The 15482-nt window shown below is 37.2% G+C and overlaps 1 protein-coding gene across 7 annotated transcripts in view; it reads right to left on the bottom strand.

Annotated features, from left to right (window-relative positions):
* The window catches only part of LOC109112655 (NHS-like protein 1), a 71449-nt gene that overhangs the window by 37717 nt on the left and 18250 nt on the right, over nt 1–15482 (bottom strand). Inside the window, exon 1 of one of the 7 annotated variants that reach the window (XM_042777855.1) lies at nt 6443–6845. The exons of 3 other annotated variants lie outside the window; for them this stretch is intronic. In XM_042777855.1, coding sequence (XP_042633789.1) covers nt 6443–6518 — 76 coding nt within the window. In that variant the 5' untranslated portion in view covers nt 6519–6845. Of the gene's footprint in view, nt 1–3019; nt 3467–6442; nt 6846–15482 lie in introns of those variants that run through there. 3 more of the 7 variants (XM_042777851.1, XM_042777854.1, XM_042777852.1) reach the window with 3 other exon arrangements.

Genomic DNA, 15482 nt, shown 5'->3' with positions numbered 1-15482 from the left:
TCTCACAATCATTTGGCTAAATGTTATCAGTCTGTTTTACTTAATGAACCAATACTGATATGACTAATATGAGTGCAACCTTTTGGCGTTTTATTGTTCAATGTATAGAAATAAAATATGAAAAATTATATCTCTCCTCAACAAGACATAATTCTGGTAACATTGATGGTCTTAGCAAACACATTGTGTGTTTAATACTTAGGCCTAGAGTTTTTGTTGTAACCCTCAGTATGATTAAGTAGCACTAACAATTAAGAAATTCCATCTAAGAACAAAAGCAGCAGCCTTCCATAATGACTGAAAGCTCTCGTTCCTCCTCGAAAAACACAGAACGCTGACCCCACACCGAGTGACACTTCTTTACAGTTGAGTAGCTCCACCCCCAATTCTTGATGAAGGAGGTGGGGGTGAGAGGAAGAGAGAAAGGGAATGGGACAGAAAGAAAGGGATATGGAAAGAGGAAAGGAGTAAGAGAATCCAGAATGTCTTTAAGGAATGGTAACATAAGCAGTGAGGTTTCTTTTGTCCCAGTCCTGCCATCAGCAGGGGTTATGTATGCTTGCCTGAGGGGATTTGAGGAATAACAAAGTGCCTTTGTCATGCTGCGGGACTGAACTGTAAGAGTTAGTTAGGCAGGGTGAAGACGAAGCCTTTTGTATTCACAATTCACAGCAAGGGGATAAGGCTACCCACAATCCCTTACTGAGATTAAGGATACAAGGACCATGCAAACAATAGTAACGGACCAAAATAACTTTGGCCTGCTTAAGCAGGGGTCTGATGGTCATCAGGGCAGTCAATCATCCTGTATGTACCCTGAGATGACCGCTGAGGTCAGGCTAAGTATGATAATGATGTTAATACATGCTCTTCGATTGGAGTTAACTGTGAACAAATGCTGGATGAAGCCAGGTACATCATAATTACCTTCTAGAACCTAGAAGATGACTGTATTGTTGAAATAGTGGCCTATAATCTCCACCCAGGTTCCTCTGTTATACTTTAAGGACAGTATTTTGCTCTGACTATCTATATCAGTCTCTCAGATTCTCCAGAATATCAATTTTCTATGATTTTCTCATCGGCTCAGCCAACAATGCATTTTGGCTCCAATTCCCAACTCCCTCTAGAAATGAATTTCGTTAAATATGTCTCATTATTCAGTGTCTGCTCCTGCCAGTTTCTGTCAGTCCCTTGAGAGGATATACTGAAGAATTGACCAACCACTGGCCACAATGCTTGAGCTTGGCAGAGATCTGTGAAACACCTGCTCAGCGCCTAATACTGCTTCATCCATGACAAGTGTCACCAAACAATACAAGACAGTGAAGGAGAGAAAGGACAAAAAATAAATGGGAAAAGCGAGAGGGGAAAGAAACACTGTGTGAGTTTACACTCAAACTATATACGAAGACTGTTAATTCAGCAGGGCATGACAGTAGTGTACTGAACACAAAGCAGAGCTGATCTATTGAGCATCTTGAGCTGTCACAACACATTAGCTCAGACCAGAGAGAACAGAGACCAAGTCCAGATCAACTTTAAACTAAACTCTGAAGACACTGAGCACCTTCTAATGAGGAAAAAAAAAACTAGTAAGCCACAACTGCCCATGTTGTACAGTGATTTTACTCTGGTCAACATTGTTTGGCATGACGCAAAGTAAAACAAAAATTGTTGTTTTGCAACAAAATCTGTAATCTATTATAATGAATACATTTGTATTAAATGTATAATACTATTATATATTAATTTACTATTACATATTTTTAATTAAATTGGTGCATTTAATATATATTTTTAAATATTTTTTGTCCCTCTTATCGCCTGCATTATAAAATATCTCCACCCTCTTCTTTTTTATCACACCATCTTCTTCCTCTTCAATCTCAACCCCATTCACACACATTCATTGTCCCCCTCTTCACCTCTATGGTCTGTTTTCTCCCCTCCATTGGTTTCATCAGATAATAATTGACTCAGTGAGGTGATGGGGACACTGTATCTGGGTCAGTTATGTCCCCTCCATCAGAATCAGGAAAGATCAGTCAGCTGTTTCCCATTGTCCTGAGTTCCCTTGGGTAGCTGGGTCACCTCTCTTCTGTTTCTTATCATTGTACTGTAACTGAGCATCTGATATGACTCATATAGACAATCAATACGTTAACGTGTACTTAAAGGGCCTATCTAGACAACTAAACACTATGCATGATTAAAGACACTGTGTGAAATGGGCTTAAAAAGCCTATGTTTATCATTACGCCATAAATGCATCCCCATCCATCAGTCTCTCACCTTTTGCACTTGACTTTTCCTGTGCACTTCATACCGTAACCTTTAGAGTCACCCACTGATTGCATATATCTGTAAATTATGAATGGCCAACGATCCATATGTGTGATGCTATGAAAGATCAATAAATGGCCTTCTGCATGATACTGAGTGAATGAAGCTAACCTTATTAAGGACAGGAAGGGAAGAGGCCCCAAGGGGTCAAGCCAAAAAGGTTCAGTCATGTCTCTAAAGGTCAAAGATCACAAAATCTCAACAGAACAACCTCTGTGCTGATTGGTTCAAACGCCTCAGACAAAAGCAGTCACATCAAAGACAATGACAGCAGACCCAGCGTGTTCTGGGACACAAGCAAGCTCAGCCGCTAAAATCAAAGCAAACGGGAAAAGGTATGGAAAAGTTTTAAAAAAGTGCTGCTTAAACAGTTTGTGCTTAAAAGAGATAATTCACCCAAAAATTAAAATTCTGTCATCATTTGCTCATTTGGAATGAGATGAGGGTGAGTAAATGATTATAGAACTTTCATTTTTGAGATAACTATCCCTTTAAATGTAATTTAATTTTGAAATTTTTAAATAACCATTTCAAAACATATCTAGTGCTGTGCAAAAGTAGTCATCAGACTATTCCATTGATATCAAACTAAACTAGCTACTAAATTCACTAGAATGACACCAGCCAACCTATTACTACATCCAAAACCATGCAAACACTGCCGCATACTTACAGGGAAAGCAAGATACTGAGCTCCTCTTGCAACAAGACTGAGAACGTGTGAGTGTGTCCCCTTGTGATCCTTTTCCTTCTACTCTTAGCATTGGTTTAGGGGTCCACAGTGATTCTGGTCTCTGGTAGACCTTGGAGGCCAGCAGTCTGCGCCTGATACCACACTCGCTCCTGGTGCCGGGGGTCTGGGCCGGTTCCAGGGACGAAGACTGAAGCTGTGAGGGTGGATTGTTGCCCATGTTGCAGGTGCAAAGGTTGGCATCCCGCACTTGGTAGCAGAAGTCCACTACATTCACGATGGAGAGGTGCTGAGCATATGTCGGCATGCTGCAGGATCCTCAGGCCTGGAGCTGTCCTGGAGGCGGTCCTTGATTTGACCCCCCTCCCTCTCACACAATCCCTTCATCCGCCAACCTCAGGTCTGTCCCCTGCCCTCCCATCCTCAATCCTGGGGTGGGGGGGAGGGAGGCAGTGGACGGGGCTTATTCTCTGCAACACACAAGGGGACCCACGGTGGATCTCCAGAAGACAAACCCCTCTTCTCCTCGCCGCACTCTTTTCTTTTGGTCTGCTTCAATGAGGCTGCTTGAATTTAATTGATTTGCACAAACAAAAGCCGAAATCCACAGAGTGTCAGATTACACACAGAGTTGCATCCCCAAAACAAGCAAGACAAAAACACCCTCTGCTACTCTGCAAAAAAAGTAAGGTTAACCAAAAAAAAAAAAAAAAAAAAAGCCTCAGTGCCCTTTATTTTTGCAACCTTGAATATTATGGTTCCATAACTAACAATGAGCAATACATTTGTTTCAGTTTTCTTTAATCTTCATTAATGTTAGTTAATAAAAATCGGATGATTCAAGCGTTCATATACTAGAAAACACCTCACAGGATGTTCACACAGCAGTCTTCATGAGTTCAAACTGTTTTTGGGGATCTGATATCAAGTTCTGTGAGAGAACACAATTGTTGTATGAAGTTAATGCTGATCTCGCCACCTCTCTAGACACAAATGAGAACTAACTATCATCCTTTTGGTCCCTCTGGTGTTTTGGTCAGTGTGTTTGGCTCCTCTTGCTCATCTTGGGTTAATCGCTTAGCCCGGATTATCAGACAGACACACACAGTCACACAGATGCCCACATGGTACAGGTAATTAAGGTTAAATGCAATAGCTCAAGCACCTCTGCCAACACAGAAACAGGTTGATGTGTATTGGCTTTAAGGTAAACATTAAACACAGAGCTAGCATTACACTGAATTGCAGATCTTAACCAGATTTAGTTAGTCTAAATTGCACATTTAACCACATCTTTCTTAAAACAGAGGCATGAACTTCCTTAAAAAGAAATCTGAATCATTTCCTTAGTCAAATTACATTCCCAGTCAGAGACTCAGCAGAAACTCTGGCCAAGGAAAGCACTAATCATACTGCCTGTAAATAACAGAGTTCACTGCTGAACAGTACACAGTACTTTTGAGTGTTGTTTAATATGAGTGTTTAATCATGTGGGTTAATCTAAATACAATCTGATTAAAATGAATTGTTTTGGGTGCTGCTATCCTGCTGAGGCGACAAATTGTGTAACTCTGGCAATCATGACAGCTTACTGAGCAAGACAGTTTACAAAGAGGTACAGCGACCTCTAGCTGTGGATATAATAATATAGTTCCAATCTATGGAAATAAAAAAAATAAAAACACAGAAACCATGTGATACTACAGAAGTTTTTGAATGGCATGTGCTGTCTGAAGTAACATAGCACTTTTACGTGTAAGCATGCTGTAAACTGACCAGTGAGGAATGTTCCAGACAGTAAGCGTGAGAACTCCTTATGGAGGTCAGGAGATGTCAACCTGAGAGTCACAGCCTCTCATATATACCAGCAGCACAGGAGTCTGAAGTATAAATGGATCGTGGAGGTCCTGGAGGGTCATAACTAAAACTCTATCAAGGTTAACAAGAAGGTTAACAAGTTTGCAAAAAATAAAAACACATTGCTGCTCAGTGTGTTTTATTTTTGTAGTCTTGTAATTGTTCTCACATGTGGAGATCTAATTAATAATAAAGAAACATCATTAAAATAATATACACAAAGAATATAAAATAACAATAAATAACAAAACAATATTAAATGAACTAAAATACTACAAAGACAAACAAAACTAAACTTATACTATAAATGTTGACAAAATTATAAACTAATTATAAACTCTCCAAAGCCCAACATACATAATACTACTATAATATTTCTAATTTAAATATAAAAAATAAAATACAAAAAAAAAAATCTGATACTCAAATACACAAATTTACATTCCCTAATCACATTTCTGTTCCTTCATTATACAGTAAACAACAACAACAACAACAACAACAAATGTAAATTGGCATGGAGGCAGCATCTTGGGTCAAATCAAGAGTTACTTCTTGATCTGTTTTTCCATCAAAAATTCACTCATCATTAAAAGTCTGCAGAAGTAGGACAACATCTAAGTGGATGAGTTCAGAAATCTATTTATTGTTGCATGCCAGAAAAAAAAAAAAAGTAGAAAAAATTATTTTCAATACATAGCACTATCATATAGTAATATAAATAGTTTTTAATTATCTAGTAGAGGAATATATTTATAATTGTATTGCATCTAGTAGCCATGACTAAATGAATTTAAAGTGAAAAAACAAGACTAGAACAAGTCCATTCCAACAAATGATTTAATGTTGAAAAAGCTTAATATAATCACACAGAAGTTTTTTTTTTTTTCAGATTTGTTTTTGTCTTAGATGACAACAGAGATGAAACTCTAAGGATGCAGATGCACCATAATGCAACAGGGAGTTTTCCATAAAATGATCTACTACTGCTCTGAAAGTTCATTTATATCTTACTTCAGAATGCTGAACAGATCAGAGGGAGAAAGTAAAACAATGAGAGCGCCATGGAACAAGAGAAAGTAAGGTATCTGGACAAACACACTCTTGGTGTCCACTGCACATGGGCCAGCAGCACCATGCCACGACACACGAGCCACGAGCGACTGTGCCTTCAACAGCTGATAGCACAAATGCTCACAAAACACAAAATTAATGCATTTATATCTTACTTCAAAGCTTGCCAACAAATTTGAAACATCTAATCATCACAGACTCATCTACTCACACACAAAAACAATGTCAATTCTATAATATACTGCATTATCAAGACAAAACAGAGGGTTAAAATAAAAAATAAAAAAGGACAAATGTTACAGAAAGAAGAAAAATGACAAAGGAAACATAAATCCCAAAACAAAAAGTAATTTTTTCCAACCACAAAGACCCTTTCCCCCACTTTAATATCATGCAAAGATTCCCCTATGCTGTTATTTGTTTCTCTCAAACACACATAAAAATAGAATGCATACAGACACAAAAATGTCCCACCTTCCAGGCATGACATGGCTCTATGTCCATTAGAGATTCCTGGAGATGTCAATCCCACTCCCGCAAGCGAGCCCATATCCAAATACACACACAGGCCTGCTCATGGGCAACATATGCAAACTCACTGACACTCCCCTCTGTGTCACTCTCTCTCTCTCTCTCTCCAACTCGCTCGTTCTCCCACCACAGACACTCCCACTTTCCTGTCATCTCAGTACCATCTCTTGCCTGTTTTTCTCTTTCCCTTGTTATCTCTCTTTCTCTGTACTTTCTATTTTTAAAGACATGTAAGAACACATTTGGGCACACATTCATGTGCACACTGATGTTTTAAAAACTAATTAACCCTACTGTTGCCCCATGTCTGAACATGTGTTATAGTATGCCAAAAATAGTTTATATGTTTGTAAATGCATTGAATGAGTATTGACAGAGTTCATAAATCAATTTGATTTCGATTCACAAACTATGGATTTGATGAGATTCTGATCTCAAATCGATTCAATATATATATATATATATATATATATATATATATATATATATATATATATATATATATATATATATATATATATATATGGCATAGTACATGTCAAGGGGTCCAGAATCCCTAGTGACTCCACTGAACACAAGCTAGTTTTTACACAAACTGTGTCTGTGTTAAAAACAAAACAAAAAAAAAAAAAAAAAAAAAACTTTTTTTCTTTTATTTCAATTAAATATTCTATATTAATAAAAAAACTTTTTTTCTAGTATTTCAATTGCTGGTAGATTATGTGATGTTTTTATAAGCTGTTTGGACTCTCATTCTGAAGGCATCCATTCACTGTTTGGACTTTCATTCTGATGGCACCCATTCACACTTTTAAGCAAGTGATGTAATGCTAAATTACTCAAAATCCCTCCTGAAGAAGAAACAAACTCTTCTATATCTTGGATGGCCTGAGGGTGAGAAAATGTTCATTTTTGGGTGATGTATACCACCAAGCATGCATCTCATTTTGCCGTCGCTTGAGATCAGGAGGGAAATCGTCATCAAATGCAGTATTGTCTGAATGTGAACATGATTTGAGATGCAGTTTTGCTTGTCTAGTAATACTTTTTGTCCTGTTAAAAGCAAATACAAACACTTTACAGCACAGTGTATTTTCAAAGTGTATGTGCATTTGTAAAAGATTTTAGACAGTCAGCAGTTCCAGGACAGAGGTGGCTCAGGCTTTTTGAACCACAATCACTTAATCCCTCAAAACTCTGTGGCTGTGTTATCAAACCCAACAACAGCTAACAGCTGTCCCGGCTAGCCATTTTAGCATCAACCCCCCCTTCACAGACAGTCCTGTTTGTTTGTGACTGTGTGCCAAATACATGTGGTTTTACAGAGATCCTTGACTACTCTAAGCTATGTGCTTACATGCCAGATGTGTGTACCTCAATCAGCTTAAAGGGGTCATATGATAAGTTTTCCTTTCTCTTTGGAGTGTTAGAAGCTCTTGGTGCATAAAGAAGATCTGTAAAGTTGCAAAGATTAAAGTCTCAAACCAAAGAGACATTCTTTATAAAAGTTAAAGGGATAGTTCACCCAAAAATCAAAATTATGTCATTAATGACTCACCCTCATGTCGTTCCAAACCCGTGAGACCTCCGTTCATCTTCGGAACACAGTATAAGATATTTTAGATTTAGTCCGAGAGCTTTCAGTCCCTCCATTGAGAATGTATGTACGGTATACTGTCCACGTCCAGAAAGGTAATAAAAACATCTTCAAAGTAGTCCATGTGACATCAGAGGGTCCCCGTTAGAATTTTTTGAAGCATCGAAAATACATTTTGGTCCAAAAATATCAAAAAAACTACGACTTTATTCAGCATTGACTTCTCTCCCGGGTCTGTTATGAGCGCGTTCACAACACTGCAGTTTTAGTGATATCCGGTTCGCGAACGAATCACTCGATGTAACCGGATCTTATTGAACCAGTTCACCAAATCGAACTGAATCGTTTGAAACGGTTCGCATCAACAATAAGCATTAATCCACAAATTACTTAAGCTGTTAACTTTTTTAACATGGCTGACACTCCCTCTGAGTTCAAATAAACCAATATCCCGGAGTAATTCATTTACTCAAACAGTACACTGACTGAACCGAGCCCGATAACGAACGAAACATTGACTCGTTCTCGAATCAAGAACCGGTTGCATCGGTTTTCTCGGATCACCGGTAGTGATGGGGAGTTCTGTTCTTCTCCGCGAACCGGTTTCTTTCGGACAGTTTGATTCAATAAAAAAACGGTTGCCGAAACGGTTCACCAGTTCTTTTGCGCTCGACGTAATGACTTCACTGGCGATGATTGCCCTTGATTCAAGCCTTCGGTTTACCCGCGCTCATAACATTAGCACAGAATCGGTTCAGAATCAATCACCAAAAGAACCAGTTCAGTTCAGACACGCTGTGTGTCATTCCGAATCACGCATGCGCAGTATCATCAGCTCCTCGGTTCTCGAACCGGACGCGTCCGACAGAAACGGTTCTTGACTCGAGAACGAGTCAATGTTTTCGTTCGTTATCTGGCTCGGTTCAGTCAGTGTACTGTTTGAGTAAATGAATTACTCCGGGATATTCAGAGGGAGTGTCAGCAAAGTTAAAAAAATCAACATCAAAAAACATAACAGCATAAATCATTATTGTAATAATCAAAACCTTTGACGCGAACCGTTTCAAACGATTCAGTTCGATTTGGTGAACTGGTTCAAGAAGATCCGGTTACATCGAGTGATTCGTTCGTGAACCGGATATCACTAAAACTGCAGTGTTGTGAACGCGCTCATAACAGACCCGGGAGAGAAGTCAATGCTGAATAAAAGTCGTAGTTTTTTTGATATTTTTTGGACCAAAATGTATTTTCGATGGCTTCAAAAAATTCTAACGGACCCTCTGAGTCACATGGACTACTTTGAAGATGTTTTTATTACCTTTCTGGACGTGGACAGTATACCGTACATACATTCTCAATGGAGGGACAGAAAGCTCTCGGACTAAATCTAAAATATCTTATACTGTGTTCCGAAGATGAACGGAGGTCTCACGGGTTTGGAACGACATGAGGGTGAGTCATTAATGACATAATTTTGATTTTTGGGTGAACTATCCCTTTAAGACTTGTCCATGCCCTCCTAAAACGCCTCTTTAAACACGCCCCCACAGGTCTACGTCACAATGTGGGAAGATTCACATAATGCCGCCCAAATGTTCACGCAAAGAAAGAAGGCATTACCTCTGATTCTCACTGTTGCCGCCTGCGCCATGTCGTGGAGAAGCTGTTTCGTTGTGAAAGTGATAAAACTTAGTTTTGCCTTCCAAAAGAGGAGCACATTTTGTATGTTTCCCTTATGGCTTCAGAGGTTTTTTCTATTCGAACGTAAGTGCCCTGCGAAGTGGACATCACATGAAATTTTTGGGTGTGTTTCTGTGGAACTGTAAGAGGCCAAGTCATATGTAATGATCTTGTGAATGCATGTATGTCCTATTTTGTTCCTCTCAAGTTCCTCTCAATTACATGCTCAATTAATAGTTAACATTAAATCGGGTTCACAACAAATAACTCTTTTGAGCCGGTTCTTTTAATGAATAGTTCAAAAGATTCACTTATTCGCTGAATCCATCAGAGCAGATATTACAAAATTTTTGCTTACCGAGAGCTCGTTAATTCTGACTGGTTGTGTGGTAACGTTACTAACCCTCCGCTAACCCGCACTGTCACATTTCCTTCACGTGCCTGTATCGCCGCTGTCAAGTTTCCTTCGCGCACCTATATCACCGCTGTCAATAATGAAATGATAAGAGAACACAATAAAAGGCTATCCAAAATTTGAAACTGGGCAAACTGTGTAATGTAGAGTATTCAGAATCTAAATATTTTTTTATTTTTTTTTTTGTGGTGTTTTTTTTTTGTCTTCACAGTATCTGATGGAAGGGCTATAAATTTCTCGATCTACATGCTTTGATTCATTAAAAAAAAAAATATCTGATGGAAGGCTATCCAAAATTTGAAACTGGGCAAACTGTGTAATGTAGAGTATTCAGAATCTAAATGAATCAAGCTCATTTATGAAGAGAAAAGACTCATTGCTTGCATTCAAAAAAAAAAAAAAAAAAAAAAAACGGGGACAAAGTACACGTGAAACAGAGATGGCTTTGCCACTGATTTATGATGCTGGTTTTTGCATTAATAAGAGCAATATTAGCAAACAACCCAACCCAGATGACCTCAACTATTTTAACAAAATCAACTCATCAATTAATCCACAAGCATCAAAAGTACAGATTTTTGACCCAAGGCAGTCTTCGGGACAGACATTTCTCTTCAGCAGGCATGTGAGCCTGTCCCAGGGAGAATCAGGACAGCCACACAATCAGTCAATTCATTGCCATAGCAACCGGCAAAAACATCCTGTCGCTGGGCAACCCACACTCCGAAATTATGGGTCTACAACAAGGGCCTGACAGCCCAAAATTATAGGATGCATTTAAATAAAGAGTGCAGGAGCAGCAGTTAGGGCAGTTTAATTAGGCTTGCATGTACCAGCGCGTAGGTGCCAAAAGAATAAATATATGTTTTAAATTTAGAAGCTTGTATGCTTGTTAACATCAAGATTTTAACATAGACTTGAAATTTAGGTGCTTTTGGAGAAATTTCCTGTTTTGGAAAAGCAGAGTTTTTCCTGCTATGCCTCGGGAAAAGCATTGGCCATGAATGCGTGTCTGAATACATATAGCATGAGTTATGATATTAAAACAGAAAGAGGCTGAATGAAATCTCTTTATCAGTAAATTTAAAAAAATATAATATAATTTATAAGGTATAAAAAGTATCTTTTTGGAAACAATGGTCATCATAGTTGGTTAGTAGGTTTAGGGATCAGGGGATGGAGATGGGTAGGTTTAGGGGCGGAGATGGGTAGGTTTAGGGGCGGAGATATAGGGCCCTATGATTTCCGTGATACGGAAAATGTGTACGGAATCGCGGAATCCAGTCATAAAAACGGAATTCACAGTTTAACGCGGAATGACACAGAATTTGTCAAATTTTGAATGAATTAATCAAAAGTAGGTCATTACACTTAAATCAAATCACGATATGGACTAATATCTGTAACTATTAAGCCACAAAGGTCTATTTAAATATGAATCCTGCATGTTCTGCGCATCTCTTTCAATGAATGGCACAGGCGCGCGGTTCCATTTACTACACATAAACTGAAGCGTGCATGACACTCGCGGTGATTTCAGCATCTGCTGTCTCACTAAATGTGGACGTAAATACATGGACAACATCTCCAGAACTGCTCTGAGAGTCCCTTCATGAACATTTGACCGTTTGATTTGAATAAAACTAGTGTCATATCACATACACAGAACTGTAAAGGTATTCGCAGCAACCCTTCAAAATAAAAGTCTGGTTTGATTTGAAGTCTATTTTTCAGTAGAATGTACATCTACTAAGAATCGACTACTACTAAAATAGGCTATGAAACAAACATTGTTTTAAGGAACAATCAGACAACATTTCTTCCATGTTTTAATTTTAATAGTAAATCCCCTTTATTTGCCAAAAAATAAAGTAAGCTTAATTTTCAATAATTAAAAGATAAATGAAATTAATTATTTATTCATTCAATAAACAAAAAAAAAAAAAAAAACAAAAAACAAATAATTACAAAATAAAAAAAAAAAATAACAATAATAATAAAATAATAATAACAATAATAATAATAAAAATAATAATAATAATAATAATAATAATAATAATAATAATAAAAAGAATAAATTAAGTTGTTTTATGCATTCAAATAATTAGACATGCTAAAACACAGAATTTAACAATAAAAAATATGGTGAGAAAAAAATAAAACATCTCATAGGGCCCTAAAAATGTAATTTTTGTTAAACTTTTATTAAATTGATGTGAAAATGTATACGTTTCATGGTTTTAATTAATAAGATGATTTTTTGATTAATAAACTTTAATTTAACTATTAAAAAGGAGTCTAGAAAAATTTAAAGAGAAAAAAAAAACAGAATCCAGAAAAATTAAAATGGAAAAAAACTGAATTTGGAAAAAAATTAAATGGAATTTAGGAAAAAATAAAACGGATTTCATAGGGCCCTAGAGATGGGTAGGTTTAGGGATCAGGGGGTGGAGATGGTAGGTTTAGGGGCAGAGATGGGTAGGTTTAGGGATCAGGCGGTGGAGATGGTAGGTTTAGGGGTGGAGATGGGTAGGTTTAGGGATTAGGGGGTGAGATGGTAGGTTTAGGGGTGGAGATGGGTAGGTTTAGGGATCAGGGGGTGGAGATGGGTAGGTTTAGGGATCAGGGGGTGGAGATGGTAGGTTTAGGGGTGGAGATGGGTAGGTTTAGGAATCAGGGGGTGGAGATGGGTAGGTTTAGGGGCGGAGATGGGTAGGTTTAGTGTTCTGGGGTGGAGATGGTAGGTTTAGGGGTGGAGATGGGTAGGTTTGGGGCGGAGATGGGTAGGTTTAGGGATATGGAAGGTGGATCTTGTATTCTCCAGTGAGGACCATCTCATCTGTTTTGCAGTTCATTTAAATTGTGCAGTGTGACAAAAAAAAGAAAGAAAAAAAAGAACAGTTTCATTTTTCAAATGACAAATGTAGTATTTACATTAATTTGACATCATAAAAAATGCACACACAAAAAACATACAAAATAAACAAAAACATAAAAATTTTAAATGTTACTACTTGTTTCAGAATGTTCAAAGAACATTCAAAAGTAACATTCCCATAATGATAAAAATGGTAAATGATGGAAAGTTCCCTTAACGTTTAATGATTTTTAAAACAATTTAAAAAATGAATGTTTAGTCAACATTCAGAAATAACAGTTCCATAATTTAATGGGAATGTTAGCAAAATGTCATAAGAACATATTTTTCTTACCTGGGGCTTGCCATATCATGCCAATTGCGCAATTGTTAAAAAAAGGACTGTCATTTGATAGATAAAATCTGGTTTATGACTTTACAGAAAACAATTCAGAACTCTTCACAAATGCACTGCTATGAAAATAACATGTACCAGGTATTTGTACAGGTCACAAACTATGTAAACCCATGTTGCCATTAATAAAGCATCACTACGCTGGAAATGCACTCATGCTAGAAGAGACATGAATAGGCAAATCTGTTCTACAAAACATCTGATTGTCAAAAGTCATGCCAAATAGAGCGTGGGAGTCAACAGAGTCAGCATTGACAGCTGAGGAAAGACTAATCTTACTCTACCAAGTCCAGCGCTGGGATCACCCCTACAGTAACTTTACTCTACCCTGATAGAATATCTCATTAGAACCAGCATAGAGTTACAGCTGCACTCCAAAACCGCATACTTGCGCGCACACACACACACACACTCAAACAGGCCAACCAATAAACAAAAGTCTACAGAGATACCAGGGTGGAGTTTCTGCTTTCGTGCAGGAGTGGCAGATTTGCCATTTGATTTGCAAAGCAAACTATGTGCCACTAGACATTTAGACCAACACAAAGAGATATGCATGAGACTGACTGATGTGATCAGCTGTTGGTAATCGGTTTTAGTCTCACCCTAGAAAAATTCAAACCTGAAAGATTTCATTGATACACATTTGTTTTCTTACAAACATCTTCTTTTAACATAAAGTACATTAAAACCACTTACAATTCTTAGCTAATAACCCCTGAACCCAACAAGTAATTCTACTCACTTACCTCAACTCATATTTATGCAGACATTATTTTAAGTTAGAAGGTAAAAATAAAAGGTTATTCGGTCCATTAAATGAAAGCGCCTAAAGACATTCAGTCTCAGGGCTGAACAGCTGTGTCTGACGGATTGACCACATCAGGCACAATGAGGGCATCTTTGCCCTTGTGCCTGCACACACACACTTGGCATGGGCTCTCACACCCATATCGCCACCAGTCAGTGACATCACCCATTTACGCAGACTCATCTAAAGTTGCTCTAACCATTTTTCTAGCACTCTCTTCCCATTTCCTAACTCAAAGCCCTCTGGTGAACTTTTGTACTCCAGCCCTACAGGCCTCACTTAACCTGTCGATAAGATAGACGTGTTAATGGCTCAAACAAAGACAAACCTGCAATAAAAAACACAGTGACCTAATTTCTCCCTCCTTGTAAACAACTTACTATTTCACTTCCTGCAAGAGCAATAAATCCAAAGACAATAGAGGAATCTACTAGGCTGTTAAACCAGACATATCATGGAGCAATTTGATCACCAGTTTACTATATACAACTAATACATAAAGTGGTATGATAACATTTAAAGGAAACTTTTAAGCTTTACAGGAAGTTTATTTCTAAAAAGGACAGTAAGTGTATACTGTGCATAAGTGTCTATCAAAATAATTAATAAATTTACTTGTATAAATATTGTATATATATATATATATATATATATATATATATATATATATATATATATATTATTTTTATATACATAAAAATAAATTAACATTTCTTTCCCAATATCTCATTGCAACATTTTCTGCTCAACATATTTTACTGTAACATAACAATTCCATTGAGTAATTTCAAATGAAACTGACATGCTCTAACGTGTTTGGAATTTGTAAATAACAGAATTTTCCTACTTACTTTATAATTATTACGTATGCAGTTTTTATGATGTCATATTAATGTTGAGACTACATTTTTAAAATTGAATAAAACATTTAAACGGATTAAACATTTGTCATACTGTAGGATTTATATGGACCACAAAAAGGTGATTAAAAGGTATCTAAAGTCATTTTAAAATATACACTTTCCTTAAACATTTCTGATCAAAGGTTGGGGTTGGTATGATTTTTTTTGTTTAATTATTACTTTTATTCTGCAAGTCTGAATTACACTGATCAAAGTGAAAGTAAAGACAGTTTTACATTACTACAAAATTAAGTTTTAAATCAGTCCTGTCTTTTTTTAAACTTTCCTGGTCAGATCCTGTAAAAC

The sequence above is a fragment of the Cyprinus carpio genome, chromosome A20 (assembly GCF_018340385.1).
Source record: "Cyprinus carpio isolate SPL01 chromosome A20, ASM1834038v1, whole genome shotgun sequence".
NCBI classification, from domain to species: Eukaryota; Metazoa; Chordata; class Actinopteri; order Cypriniformes; family Cyprinidae; genus Cyprinus; species Cyprinus carpio.
The sequence above is the reverse complement of the archived record's forward strand: the minus strand, read 5'-3'. Positions and strand labels throughout refer to the sequence as shown.